Source organism: Dipteris shenzhenensis, chromosome 7 (assembly GCF_047967505.1).
Source record: "Dipteris shenzhenensis isolate YYH24624 ecotype China chromosome 7, Dip_SZ_1.0, whole genome shotgun sequence".
Lineage (NCBI taxonomy): Eukaryota > Viridiplantae > Streptophyta > Polypodiopsida > Gleicheniales > Dipteridaceae > Dipteris > Dipteris shenzhenensis.
The window spans coordinates 14,800,191-14,814,581 of NC_141602.1; the positions used below are offsets into that span (position 1 = coordinate 14,800,191).

Sequence of the window (14,391 nt, forward strand, 5' to 3'; positions counted from 1 at the left end):
ACACGTGCCCAGGCAGTGCTACATGAGTCATTCTTTGGTTGGATACTTTGCTGATTTTATTTTGGAGCTTTGAAAAGCTTTGTGAATGCCATCTGGAAACCACTCAAAGAGAGTGCAGCTAGGGTGCAATGTGATTGCATATGGACAGCCAATGGAATTACACTCAGAAAAGAGAATGCCTTTGGACTAAGCCTATGGGTTAAGTGCACTTATGTGATGGTGTTCTATGCTTGAAAGCCTTGCGAAGGCTCAGTGAATTGGGGCTGCTGCTTAGTTGCAGGGAAGGTCTCCCAAATGCAACTTGTAATCATTTCACTGTGAAATATAAAGAAATACCGAAAGGGGCGCCACGGTGTTTGGGGCCAATCGAGTGCACTTGTCTATGTTTGTTGAGCAGGGGCATTCTAGCCTTCGTACCTATTTCAGTGGTTTTGTTTGTAAACAAATGGGTAAATGCCAAATGGTGATCATGCAATGGTTAATGGTTGTGATGTATGCTTTGTGAGCTATAAATAAGTGCTGAAGTAATTATAGGTTTAGTTCCACTGCCCTCTGAGTGATTAGAGGCCGGTTTCAACAACTCTACTCGGTGGAGAAACTGACACAAATACAAGATATTTTCAAAGCTCACAGAAGAGCCACTATGGCAGCTGGCTATATCTTCTGACTCCGACTTTGAGATTGAGTCCAGTTATTAGTCCCTAGTTTTCTGACTTTGAACTGACTTTTTGTACTTTTGAGTTTAGTCTATTTTAGTATAGCACTCATGTCACGATCTGTGACGTATTCCTTTCTCTTTCTAGACTTATGGATGGTTTAATGAATGGACACTTGTGGAAGGGTATGACCTTTTCGACGGGACACTTGCCCTTTCGACGGGACACTTCCTAATGAGGCATAACCCTTCACAAGAGACATTCTAATGAAGAGACATTCTTATTGTAATGTACCCTCTCATCAAGGGTCACACCCTTCACAAGGGGTACACACCTCTTCATGCACATACCCTTTGGAGTACACACCTTTTCATGTGTGACTCTTCACTCTCTATATAAGAGAGGCCAAATTGTATGGATGACACAATCACATCCACCCTACAGATATTCAAGCAATACAATTATTCCTTGTTCTCTCCTATCTCAGTCTCTTTTCTGTTCCTTAGCACAGTTCTAAATATAGTAAATCTAGGATTTCTTACAGTGGTATCAGAGCAAAATTCGCTCCTGCCTGTAGGAAATGCCCCCCACCTTCTAGCGCTGATCTGATACATTTTTGCCGCTAGAAGGACATCCGTGCACATTGTGCATGGAAGAGATGGAGAGGATGAGCGTAAAATTTTTAAACGCCTACCCGGCCTAAAGTCATCCTGGCCTCTCCATCTCCCTCACATTACAAGTTGATGTGAATGGACACGACCAAAATCGTGTCCTTTCAGGTGCTTGGGCTGTCCCAAAACCAAGGGACGCACCTTTTCCACCATGGGACACACCTTTTGGTGACGAGTCTCGACTCCTCACTCATGGGACATACCCCATCGTGGGCAAAGGGACATACCTATTCATGCAGGGTCGCATCCCTTTTAACAATAGGGACATATCCCCTCATGAACAGGTGCACCTATTCCAAGGGTCACACCCCTTCGAATAGGCACACCTCCTAGGCCCCAAGTACCTACAAAAGGGTACCTAGAGGGGTAAAAAGGAACAAAAATTAAACCCATCCCCTACCCCTAGGTTTACCCAAGCTACCCTAGGGTTAAACTAAACCCCCAAATTAATTTTTGGGCAATTAACCCATTGGGCAGCCCCCAACGAAAAGAGGCGAACCTCTTCATTGCACCGTACGGATCTCGAGCAAATCTCTGCGCAGCCAGCCGTACAGCCCTGCGCCATCTTTTCCGTACCCCCCCCTGCGCAGTTATTCCGTACAATCTGTATGTATTTTCGCTGCCCTGCCGTACCGCCTGCGCAAGACTGCTGTACAGCCGTACGGACAGCCAGCCTGCACCATACGGAATTCCTGGCACCAGCCCTGCACAGTACGGACCTTCCTGCGCACCCCTGCACCAGCCTGTGCCGTACTGCCCGCAGCCCTGCGCCGTACTGCACGACCAGCCCCTGCGCATTTGATTGGCCTCGCCAGCCCCCCCCCTGCGATATCCTTGGCCTCGCCAGCCCCCCCTCTTTCCTGCGCAGTTCTTGCCAGCCAAGCCCCGCTCCTGCCTTTTTCCTGCGCAGTCCAGCCCTGGGCAATGCTCTAAGCCTCGCCAGTGACAGCCTGCTGCCCTCTCCTTGTTTCGCCATTTTTACCCTGCCATTTCAGCACCAGTTGCAACTATTCTCGCGATGAAGACAGCCCGTTGCCAGCCCGGACCAGACAAGCCTCGAGCACTCCTCGCAAAACACTGCAACATGGACCTCCGGACAACGATTTGCAGCCTTCTTCTACGCAATCACTTGGCAGATTAAAGTATTGCCAGGTGGGGTCTTTCCAATCTGCTTTTTAAGGATTCTCTTTAACAAATTACAGCAAATGAAAGAATCCACATTAAAGCATGGAAACCCCTGGTAATTCACCCGGCCTTTCAAGGACACCTCAGGCATCTGCTACTATACAATATCGTGTTCAAATTGCACAGCCAGCCCATTTTGGAGCCTTTGCATGTTGGGTCTTCTGTGTCACGTGCCCTCCGAGTGACTTGGATAACATCCTCTACCTTCTGCGTGAGGCACCTCAGTTACTTTATTTCCTCAGCACAGTACAGGTTGTGTTCCACGAGACACGAAGATATCCGGAACACGATATTCCTCAGGAGTTTGCTGTTCATTTTTGGAGAGAATTTTACCCTTCACCTTCGGCATCTCCAGGGTACTCTCCACCTCCTTCAGCTCCCAGATATCCTCCTCTACAGGTTGTACCTTCTCCAAGTCACAGTATTTACATTCTGAAGGCACTCCCTCTCCTGGATATCCTCCTCTTCCGACAGCAGCTCCTTACCCTTTTTCAGATCCGTGGACTCTGCTACCTACCCCTGTCCTATCACGAGCAGTAACACCATTTTCAGAATCTCCAGTGTTACCTCCGACAGGACCTCCCTTACCAGATTTCCACGGGTGGTTCCATCCTGCCTCGCCTGCCCCCTCCAATATGAGCAACCTCAGGGAGCAGCCCGAATCCTCTTTCAGGAATGGTACAAACTAGAGCGCAAGTTCGCGCTTTTCTCACAGGGATTTCCGACATGTCGCACCGCTCGCGTGAAGCCTCTCCAGAGATTAAAGAATCAAGTCCCAAAAAGACCCCTGAAGGCAACATCCAAAGTGAATCTCTATTGCAACTTCAAATATCTCAGCTTCAGGACAGCATCTCCGACCTGGTTCAAAAAGTTCAACAACTCCAAGATTCTTGAAGTCTAGCACATACAGAGGACGACGTGACGCAACCCGACGACGATGCGGACTCTTTCCCACCAGAGGTAGAAAACACTGAACTGCGTACTCTCTACCGATTACTTCAAGCTTCCAAAACTAAACGACTTAACGTCAAACTTCCGGAAGCCTACAATGGTCAACGTAATCGCCGAACAGTTGACCAATGGCTCGCTAAAATGCGCATGTATTTTGACACTGTTGACCTCACGGAAGGCAAAAAGATCGCCTTGGCAGCCTCCCTCCTGAAGGATACAGCATTTCTATGGTGGCAAAGACGCTTAAAGGACGGAAAAAGTGTGTTAACTTGGGAACGCTTTGAACACGTGCTCCGTAAGCAGTTTGTACCTGCCAATGCGGACTTCCAAGCACGATCAAAACTTCGACAGTTAGAGCAAACGGGTTCCCTGTCTTCCTATATCTCTCAGTTCACCACATTGGTGCTGGAGATTGATGGTTTAACTGAGGATGATCGCCTTCATGCTTTCATCTCAGGCCTAAATCCCTCGTTACGCATTGATGTTCTTAAAGCAAATATTACCACCACAGATGGCGCTATTGCTTACGCAGAGCGCATTACAGATTTCCTAAACACAGGGAAGCAGAGTGCTAATCGCACACAGAACTCTCCTATGGCCAAAGGTGCTCGCCCTCAAGATAACACCAGGTTTCGAAAAAACTTCGGTAATCAAGGTCAGCGACAGTCTCAAGATCCCCAGAAGCCTCAGAAATCATTTGCTGGATTCCAACAGAAGCATTCCCCCAAGGATCGTGTTTCTTCTTCTTCACAAAGTCATTACCGACATCCCCAACATAAAGGTGCGGCCACTGACAAGAAGAACAACTCCAGCTCAAAAGGACTTTGTACCATCTGTACCGGCGACCATAGATGGTTCGATTGTCCCAAGCGACCAAAGCAAAATTCTAATATGGAACCTAGCACTTCCCAAAAAGAAGATGCTACCTCAGCACAAGACAAGAAAGGCAAAGCTGTTCGAATGGCGAATACCATCCACCTGAGCCTTGCCAGCAACCCCGAACCTTCCCTGGCCACTCAAGTACTTTGTGTTCAAGGATCGATTCGTGGAACAACGGTCACCATCCTCATCGACAATGGCTGTTCTCATAATTTCCTAGCCAGTTCTGTGGTCGATAAACTTCGGTTGACCACCAGTCCTAGTCTCATGGACTATCAGATTGAACTCGCAAATGGAACAACTTTCTTGTGCAATACCAGGATTAAAAACTTGTCTTTTCGCATCCAACATTATATGGACAAGTTAAACTTCGACATTATGCCTCTTTCTCGGTACGATGTCATACTCGGACAACAATGGCTCTACGACTATGATCCATCAATCAGTTTTCGTAGCCATACTATCCAGTTTGTCCACCAGGGAAAACTTATTGAGCTAACTGGTTCTAGGGATTCTCCTTCAGCCCCAGTTGCCTCTGCGCTACAAGTAAAGAAGTGGGTTCGTAAACGCCAAGCACAGACTTCACTTCTATTGGTTACGGCAGTAGAGGAGACACCAACAAAGGATCCTCCTGAGTACCTCAACCAACCTTTTTTCCACCCTTACCTGGATATTTTTCCACAGGAATTGCCAAAGCAGTTACCACCTCGACGACCAGTGGATCACCCAATCGAGCTTATTCCCGGCAGTAATCCACCGTCGAAACCTCCTTATCGGGTTTCTCACACTCAAAATGAAGAAATCCAAAGACAGGTCACCGAGCTACTCGACAAAGGTCACATTCGGCCCAGTCGCAGCCCTTTCGGATCTCCTGTACTACTTGTGGAAAAAAAGAACAAGTCTATGTGCCTCTGCATCGACTACCGAGCCCTCAAGAAGCTCACTATCAAAAACAAGTATCCATTGCCTCGCATTGATGACCTCTTCGATCAACTTCTACATGCAACACACTTCTCCAAGATTGATCTTCGTTCAAGTTATCATCAAATACGCATACGAGAAGGTGATGAATACAAAACAGCTTTTCGAACAAAGTATGGACACTATGAATGTTTGGTCATGCCTTTTGGGTTAAACAATGCCCCGGCCACATTCATGACATTAATGAACGACATCTTCAGGCCTTTCCTCGATAAGTTTGTCATCGTTTACCTCGATGACATCCTCGTTTTCAGCAGATCCCTACATGAGCACAAACAACATCTTCACCAAGTTTTTGAAGTTCTCCGCGCAAATTCTCTCTACATCAACATTGAGAAGAGTGAGTTCTTCAAGACCCAACTTGAATATTTGGGACATGTTATTTCAGCTCAAGGTATCTCTGTGGATCCCAAGAAGGTCGAGGTAATCCGAAACTGGCCTACTCCTAAGAATGTTCATGATGTCCGCTCTTTTCTCGGATTGGCAAACTTCTACCATACAAAGGTCTATTAGTTTTCCGAAATCGCAGCTCCTATGTCCGAATTATTGAAAAGCACAGCAATTTTTCAATGGCTTCCCGAAACAGAGTATAGTTTCCAACAACTCAAGCAAGCACTCACTACCACACCAGTTATGGCTATTGCTGACCCAAATCTTCCATTTGAGGTCATGACCGACGCTTCCGACATCGCTACAGGAGCAGTCTTGATGCAAGAAGGCAGAGTTATTGCTTTTGACAGCCATAAACATTCTGATATCCAAACCCGATATCCGGTTTATGATAAGGAGTTTCTTGCTGTTGTACATGCTTAGCGCTCTTGGAAACATTATCTCATGGGTGCCGACTCTGTGGTCAAAACAGACCATCACTCTTTAAAGTACATCTTTACTCAGCCAGTCATGAACGCTCGACAAGCACGCTGGGTTGAGTTTCTGGCCAACTTTCACATGACCATTGAGTACATACCCGGACTACGCAATGTAGTTGCAGATGCTCTCAGCAGGTTACCTCTAGCATCAGCCATGGTAATCTCTACATTATCTGTGGATGTTCCGAATTCATTCAAAGGAAAGTATTTCAATGATAAAGACTTCGGCACAGCAGTACAGGTTCTTTCAAAAGATCAACCTTCGACTTCCGAACAGAAGATTTTCTCATCCTATTCTTATACGGACGACCTTCTGTATTATCAAGATCGCGTCTGTGTACCACATGACAAGGATGTTCGACGTCTTTTGTTAAAAGAGCATCATGTAGTTCCTTATGCTGTCCATCCAGGCATCAATAAGACTTATCGGTTACTCAGTGCAACATACTACTGGCCTCAGATGAAAAGAGATGTCATCAACATGGTTACATCTTGCTTATCTTGTCAACAAATGAAAGCAAGTCGACGACTTCCAACAGGACTTCTTCAGCGTCTTCCAGTTCCAACTGAAAGGTGGGAAAGTATTTCCATGGATTTCATTACAACACTACCACGATCTTCCCGAGGTAATACTCAGATTATGGTAATTGTTGATCGCTTGTCCAAAATGGCACACTTTGTTGCTTGCAAAAGCAGTGCACAGGCCCCGGACATAGCCAAACTCTTTATACAACACATTTTCCGACACCATGGATTACCCAAGAATATCATATCCGACAGAGATCCTAAGTTTACCAGTCACTTTTGGATTTCACTGTTCGAATCTTTGGGTACAACTCTACTGTTTAGTTCAGCTTACCACCCAGAATCCGATGGCCAAACTGAAAGAGTCAACCAAGTTCTGGAAGAAATGCTTCGACATTATGTTCAGTCACGCCTAGCAGCTTGGGAAGAGTATCTACCACTCCTTGAGTTTGCTTATAATAACTCTTTCCATAGTGCCATCAGCATGACTCCATTCCAAGCAGCTTATGGACACACTCCAATTGTACCAACAAATTTTGTACTTCAACATCGAGTGGCCCTAGCTGATCAACTGGTTCAAGAAATGCAAGACATTCTACTGCAAGTCAGGGATCATATGCGAAAAGCGCAAGAGCGGTATCAACGGTCTGCCAACAAACATAGACGTCACCTGGAATTTAACACTGGTGACATGGTGCTATTATTTGTAGCCCCACATCGCTATAAGACGGTTAAGTCTGTGTTTCCTAAGTTGCGACCAGGATACTATGGACCTTTCCGGATCATCAAGAAAAATTCACCTTTAAGTTACAAATTGGAATTACCACCATCATGGGGTAAAATCCATCCAACATTTCATATTTCTTGGCTAAAGACGTACATTCCAGGCGATGAAGCAGTTCCTCCTGCAGGTGATTATGTCCCAGAAATAGAAGACGATTATGTTCTCCTTAGTCCTGAGTGTATTCTGGACCATCGACAGCGAGAGACTCGACATCGACTTATCACGGAATTCCTTGTTCTTTGGCGAGATCTGGACGACCCCGACGCTACTTGGCAGTCTGATGAAGACTTACAGCAGTACCCTGATCTTTTACAGCAGTATTTTCAGAATCTACCATGATATTTTCTACATCAGTTCATTATCTCCACCTTTTTTTGAGTGGGAGGGGATGTCACGATCTGTGACGTATTCCTTTCTCTTTCTAGACTTATGGATGGTTTAATGAATGGACACTTGTGGAAGGGTATGACCTTTTCGACGGGACACTTGCCCTTTCGACGGGACACTTCCTAATGAGGCGTAACCCTTCACAAGAGACATTCTAATGAAGAGACATTCTTATTGTAATGTACCCTCTCATCAAGGGTCACACCCTTCACAAGGGGTACACACCTCTTCATGCACATACCCTTTGGAGTACACACCTTTTCATGTGTGACTCTTCACTCTCTTTATAAGAGAGGCCAAATTGTATGGATGACACAATCACATCCACCCTACAGATATTCAAGCAATACAATTATTCCTTGTTCTCTGCTATCTCACTCTCTTTTCTGTTCCTTAGCACAGTTCTAAATATAGTAAATCTAGGATTTCTTACAACTCAGCAAAGGGCCCTAGTGAGACCTTTACCGCAATGCCATTCCTCAACCTGCATCCACCACTTTTCCTTGGATCTGTGTAACCTACATATCACTAGCTCATTCAAAATGGACATCAATTGAGGTGTGGAAGAGGAAATACGTTCTTGGATCACTTTTTGAATTTCTTCTTTTGTAGCTATTGTATATGTCACGGGGACGTGATTTTTGTATGCAAATAAACCCCTGGATACTTTGGCCTTGGGGGACTGGCCTAGAAGAAGTGCTAACTTCCTAAAAGCCCCTAATATTTGATGTTAAAAGTGGGGCCTAGTTAGGCACATTTACTAGGCCCAATTGCTGGGTTAGAGGTATTGATGACGTGGCAAGGCAACTTGCACGTGGCAGTCCATTTGATTGCATGTGTTTGCATGCACATCTCTCTCTCTCTCTCTCTCTCTCTCTCTCTCCGTGTATAAGCCATCCTTCCCCACCAAGTTTAGTAAAACCCGCGTGGGTCTTGGTGGTTGAGGCTCTGGTTTGTGTCGTTGTGTGTGTTGTGTTCGATCCTTTGTGGTCGACTTCGGATGAGTCAAATTTGGCTCCTTGGGATTGTTCCTACGAAGTAAAAAACTCTCTCTCTCTCTCTCTCTCTCTCTCTCTCTCTCTCTCTCAATTCGAAGTCTGCTCCTTGGCTGTACGGCTCTTTTGGCTTGCCCGTGACCATCTTCCACACCCTCTCTACACATTTCAAGGCTCACGGATGGCTGTACAGCTCCCCTCTCCTGCTCGTGATCATTTCCACGCTCCTTGTGCTTGCCCATGATCATTTCTACGCTTTGGCTACTGCCCGTGATAATTTTGGATGCCAAATCTTGCTCCTCCCTCTCTATAGCTGCTGATTTCTTGCTGCTTCCCCTTGCTTAGATCATTTGCTGCCCTCCCGGGGTGTTCTAGCTGAGAGTCATCTACCAGGGAGCTGGTGCGACTCTCTCTCTTGGAACTTGGTTTGACTCTCTTGGCTGCAGGCTGGTTCTAGAGCTACTATTGTTAGCTGGGGGCCTGGACAGAGGATAGGAGCACCTTCAGAGGTCGCCTCTCTTCCATGGATAGCTGGAGCAACAAATTCGACTTCTTTCTTGATGTTTCTGAACACGGGTACGCTGCCCCATTGATGCTGGTCTGTTTTTGAAGCTTCTTGTCTGTTCATTGTTTGGGCTGTGAATAGACACCCAAACACACAGGGTGTGCCGAAATTGGAACTAGAAGGTTAATTCTGTGATTTTCATCTCACCTTGAGCTCACTTGTGAATTTTGGGATTTGTGTTGTTGCTTGGTTGCCCTGAGTGGTTGGACACTTGATTTTGGGACTCCCAAACACTCTTTTGCAAGCTGGATGCCTGGTGGAATGCATTAGTCAACTTTCATTTGGTCACAGATACTTTGGAATGCCTTAGCCTTGCCTAGGCAATCGGGTACTAGTGGTACTTGGGATTGGATGCCTTCTAAAGCCAGGAATTGGCTTGGACATTGGAATTACCAGTGAGGACAAGCTCAAGGGAGAGCCCTTGTTGTGAAAGAGCACATTCCATTGACAGAGAAATAAAGAAATACCGAAAGGGGTGCCAAAGCATTTGGGGCCAATATGTGTCTCTTGCGTAATGGTTTATGAGCAGGGGCATTCTAGCCTCCCTTCCAGTGTTTTAAAGTTTATTTCTCAAAGGTTCTAAATAAAGGAACTGCCTGAAAGTGAGATTTTTATGGTTGTACTGAATGTGGATGACAAGTTAGTTGTGGATTACTGCCCTTAGTTTGCTAGAGGCCGGTTTCAGTATCTATCTTTTCCATTGAGTTGCTCAGTCTCTAACCCTTGCTTGGGCTTCATTTAAAAAAAGAGTGCTTCTCCAACAGCATTCCTGCAAGCCCCTTGTTTGCCTCCCCTCTCCACTATGGATGAGACAAAGTCTTTGAAGAGCAGCCACCACATGTTGAATGTACTCCACTCCAGCTAGGTTGATAAGATCATTCAATACTCCTTGAACTTTGGAAATGTATCATTACTTGAGAAAGAACAAAAAACAAAGCATAGTTTAGATCATCCTATTATTGAGTCTTTTGTAAAAGCTACCTTTCCAAGAAAACAAATTCCCTGTGAGTCCTTCCTCTCCTTATTTGGAAGTCCCATCCAGTCAGCAAGTTGTCGCACTTCTCCCTGATAGCCAGAATCACTAAATCGTGACCTCTAGAGCACGTTCTCTAAAGATAGAACCCAAAGAAGAAAAAGACATGAAATTTGGAAAGCCAAAACTGCAGACGGAAACACCTACAAAAGAACCCATGCAGACTTTTATATCCTGCAAGTCTCACCTTGGATACACAGCCGAGAGGGAAAATCAATTTCGATAACTGTGACTGTGAAAGATGAGAAAGAAAGTAGGTTTGATCTTTCACCTAGCAAAATGTCCATTACAACGCCGTCAAGATTTACAAGTATACATCAGAATTTGGTACTCTCTCCTGGAAACTCATACAATCTAAAGGTTTCCCTTCAAAAAAAATTGCTCCTGATCATGAACTGAGAGACAACCCTGAAGCTTAGGCTGAAAGTACTGGACTGCTAACCTCATCTTTGGACAGTTGCAACACAGCTCGCATGCCTTCTGAATCAGTAGTAACGCGAATAACTTTGGCATAATGTCCTGAAGCAACTCTATCAAAACCCATATTCTTTACATGTTCAATAAATACACCTGTAGAGTAAGTGTGTGAAGTTCAGAAGCCACAAATCATATATATGGATGTGTTTCCAATATTTCAGATCTGTATTACAAGTTCTCAGCCTTCTTCAAAAAATGAAGTGAGACATACCAAATTTGATCCTGGAGTTGCACAGGATATCAGGATTTGGGGTTCGGCCAGCCTGATATTCTGCTATCATGTAAGCAACCTGCTTGACCAAACCGCCAAAAAAATATTGATAACAAAAAGCTTTAGCATTTTGAAGATGTACAATATATCTTTCAGTAGTGTAGTCACAAGCTTCCAAGTTTGAAATAAGCTGATGAAAAAATCAGATCCACTCCCTCATGGAGTGAAATAAAAATGGTGGATTCCTACTCACGTCATCAGCAGGTGAAGTAGAGATCACATGTAAATGCCATGTATAGAACAATCTGCTATACCTTTATCAATGCTAGTGAACTTCTTTATACCATAGCATAAGCAAGCAAAAATTGCAAGGATTTTAAAAATTTATCTGGTAGACCCAATACTTAGCATAATGAGATACAAACTCAGCATTGAACTTAAAACTGATTACAAAGTACATCTGCTAATATCGTCATCAACTACCAGTCGGCAACGTTTCTGAAATATTCACAACCTCTCAAGAAGATTCAATGCAATCTTCCTCTGGAAACAAAGCATAATCATTAGACAATACAAGGCCAAGATGCACAGTGAAAAGAAGAACCAAAATGAAGGCCAAAAGGGGTACTACCTTCGAAAAGAAGGTCATGCGCCATGTTGAAGGGGCACAATGAAGAAAATGAGAAGGGCAGGGGACCCGGATATCGGTGTAAGACTGGGTGGGTATGTGGACAATGGTTTGAATGGGGCGGGGACAGCTAGGGGGAGCGAGCCAGCGAGCAAGAGAGAGAGAGAGAGAAAGAAAGAAAGAAAGAAAGATATATTAACATCCACGGGAGGCCTCGCTGGCCTATGGGACAAAGTACACAGAAAAGTGAACTCATACAAGCCTCAGTGGGCTGAAGCAAAGGGCACGCTAGGACCCTTGATGAGTACTGATCTATGCTAACAAAGTCATCATCCTCAATAGAAATAGTAAACTGCAACTGCATAGTGGGCCAAAACAATCTATCCAGTATCAAGAACAAACTAAAACAAGTCAGTATCAGCACTGGGACTCAAAGCAGAATCAGAAACCGAATCCTGGTACAGTGATGGCTCTCTGGTGGGCTGTTAAGATGTCTCATATCAGTGTCTGTCGAGCTGAAGCTGTGATAGGTCGGACCTCAATAGAGTGTACTCTAGGGACTTTCTGTCGCGCATGTGGTCTTTGCGCCCCTCTCTCAGTGGTACTGTGCCGGCTGCTCATCCAGGCTGCTCTCATGTTGGCTAGCTCCTCCTCCACTCCACTGTGTCTTGGGGCTGACTCAAATGTATAGAAGTCTGTGACGTGTCGCTGTGCCCGGTTATCCTCTATATCCTATGGTGGTCTGGCCATCCCCTGCTACTCTATGATCTGTCCCAGAAGTGTCTCCATGTGCCGACTCATCTCCATCAGATAAAGCCCAATACAAACCTGGTCATGGAAATGGATCAATCGTGATAGAGGGCCAAAACCACTCCCCTCCCGGTACAGATAGTGGTAGCGTCCCCGGATCTCGTAGTACGATGGGCAAACACAAAGAAAATGCTCCTCTGTCTCAACCGCCCCCAGCGTACATATCGTGCAGACCCGTTGCTCTCTGGGTATATACATGTTGCTCTCCTTGCCTCGATCCTCAGCTAATGGGACGAAACCCGCATCTGACCAATGGCAATCCTCAGTGCATGGGAGACTCCTCTGTCCTCGAGATACTGGGGTCTGATGATGAATCCCTCCTCTGAATAATCTTAGGAAGCGGTCGTGATAAAATTGGGTCTTCGTGGGGCGCTCCTAGTCCTCCCCCCAAGTCTGGGATGTATGAAGCTAGAGGAGGTCTAACCGTATAATACGGTTGATCTCATCTCGCGAGATCGACTCAAGGGGCGCATCCATGCTATACTGAAAGGGGGGAAGCATGTCCATCTGGATACCATGCCTAGGAAACCAAGTGGATATGTGTGCATACCATGTGTCTATCCCGCTCTCTGCTAGTCGTCTTGACGACTCTAGGGCCAACCTCGGAAGTCTCCAATGGGGTAAGTCCCAGACTCTATGGATGAAAGTCACTGTCCAAAAGATGGCATCAACCTGGAGAGGTGTCATGGCAAACTCTACCAGTACTATCTCATGTGGGACTGAGGGCTTATATCGGATCATCCTAGACCCCATCCTAACCTGTAGCCACTCGAAGCCCCTCCAGTCTATCCTCAGAAGATCGCATCCCAAGAACGGTGCTGCATACATGGCAGTCGGTCGCACCAGTGTGTCAAAAAGCTAGCCCTTTGTCGGTGGATCCTAGAAGTGCGCCTGGAAGCACTGTCGCTCTAGTCTAGCCAGAGCACTACGCCCTCGTGTGAGCCATGCCTGGGCTGCATGGGTCATCGTGAAGATGGGTCCTGAAAGACTGCTCCCAAATATGTGTACGACTACACTATCTCCACTGGCTCGCCACAATAGGTGAAACTAAGTCGACGAATCACTGCTCGTGAGGTGTTGAAGATCATAACCTTAGTTTTCCCAAGGTTGACCGTCAAGTCTCTCTCTCTGTAAAACACCTCTAATGCCTCCAGGTCTCTCTGCAGCCCCTCCGCCGAAGAGGATATAAGGACTACATGATCAGCATATAGCAATATCTGTATGAGGAGATCACCTAGTAATGAACCCTAGCCCCCTAGGCGATCTATGAAAGATGTGATCTCATCGATGTAGAGTCCAAATAGAGTCGGTGAGAGAAGGCAGCCCTACTTCACCCCAATGGTGCTCTCGACCCAATCTGATAGACCACCAGGAGCACAGACCCTACCTCTGACTAACTCACATAGGCTCATCACACCCCAGATCAGCGTCTCTGGAATCTGCATCTCCTGTAGTCTCTTGATCATGCGAGATCGTGGGACAGTTTCGAAAGCCTTACGAAAGTCTACAAAATATGTGTAGACTTTCTTATGTTTGAACCTCGCCTCCTCAATGACAGCCCTCAGAGTGAAAATGTGGTCTAGAGTAGAGTGATGCCTCCTGAATCATGCCTGCCCTAGTGCTCGCTACCCCCGTGCCTGTGTATGACTGCTGATCTCCCTCTCTAGTACCAATCCATAGATCTTGGCCAATGTGTGGCCAATCATGAGGGTGCGATAGTTCCCGATGTCCATGAGGTCTCCTGCTTTGTGTATCGGTACGACAGTGGTGGTGCTCCATGCTAG

General features: G+C 45.9%; 1 protein-coding gene across 1 annotated transcript in view; it reads right to left on the minus strand.

Annotated features, from left to right (window-relative positions):
* The window catches only part of LOC147899990 (tRNA (5-methylaminomethyl-2-thiouridylate)-methyltransferase), a 49,613-nt gene that overhangs the window by 21,917 nt on the left and 13,305 nt on the right, over positions 1-14,391 (minus strand). The window contains exons 4-7 of the mRNA XM_087376907.1: positions 11,170-11,248; positions 10,924-11,051; positions 10,669-10,752; positions 10,430-10,513 (exon numbers count right to left, since the gene is read on the minus strand). Coding sequence (XP_087233033.1) covers positions 10,430-10,513; positions 10,669-10,752; positions 10,924-11,051; positions 11,170-11,248 — 375 coding nt within the window. The remainder of the gene's footprint in view (positions 1-10,429; positions 10,514-10,668; positions 10,753-10,923; positions 11,052-11,169; positions 11,249-14,391) is intronic.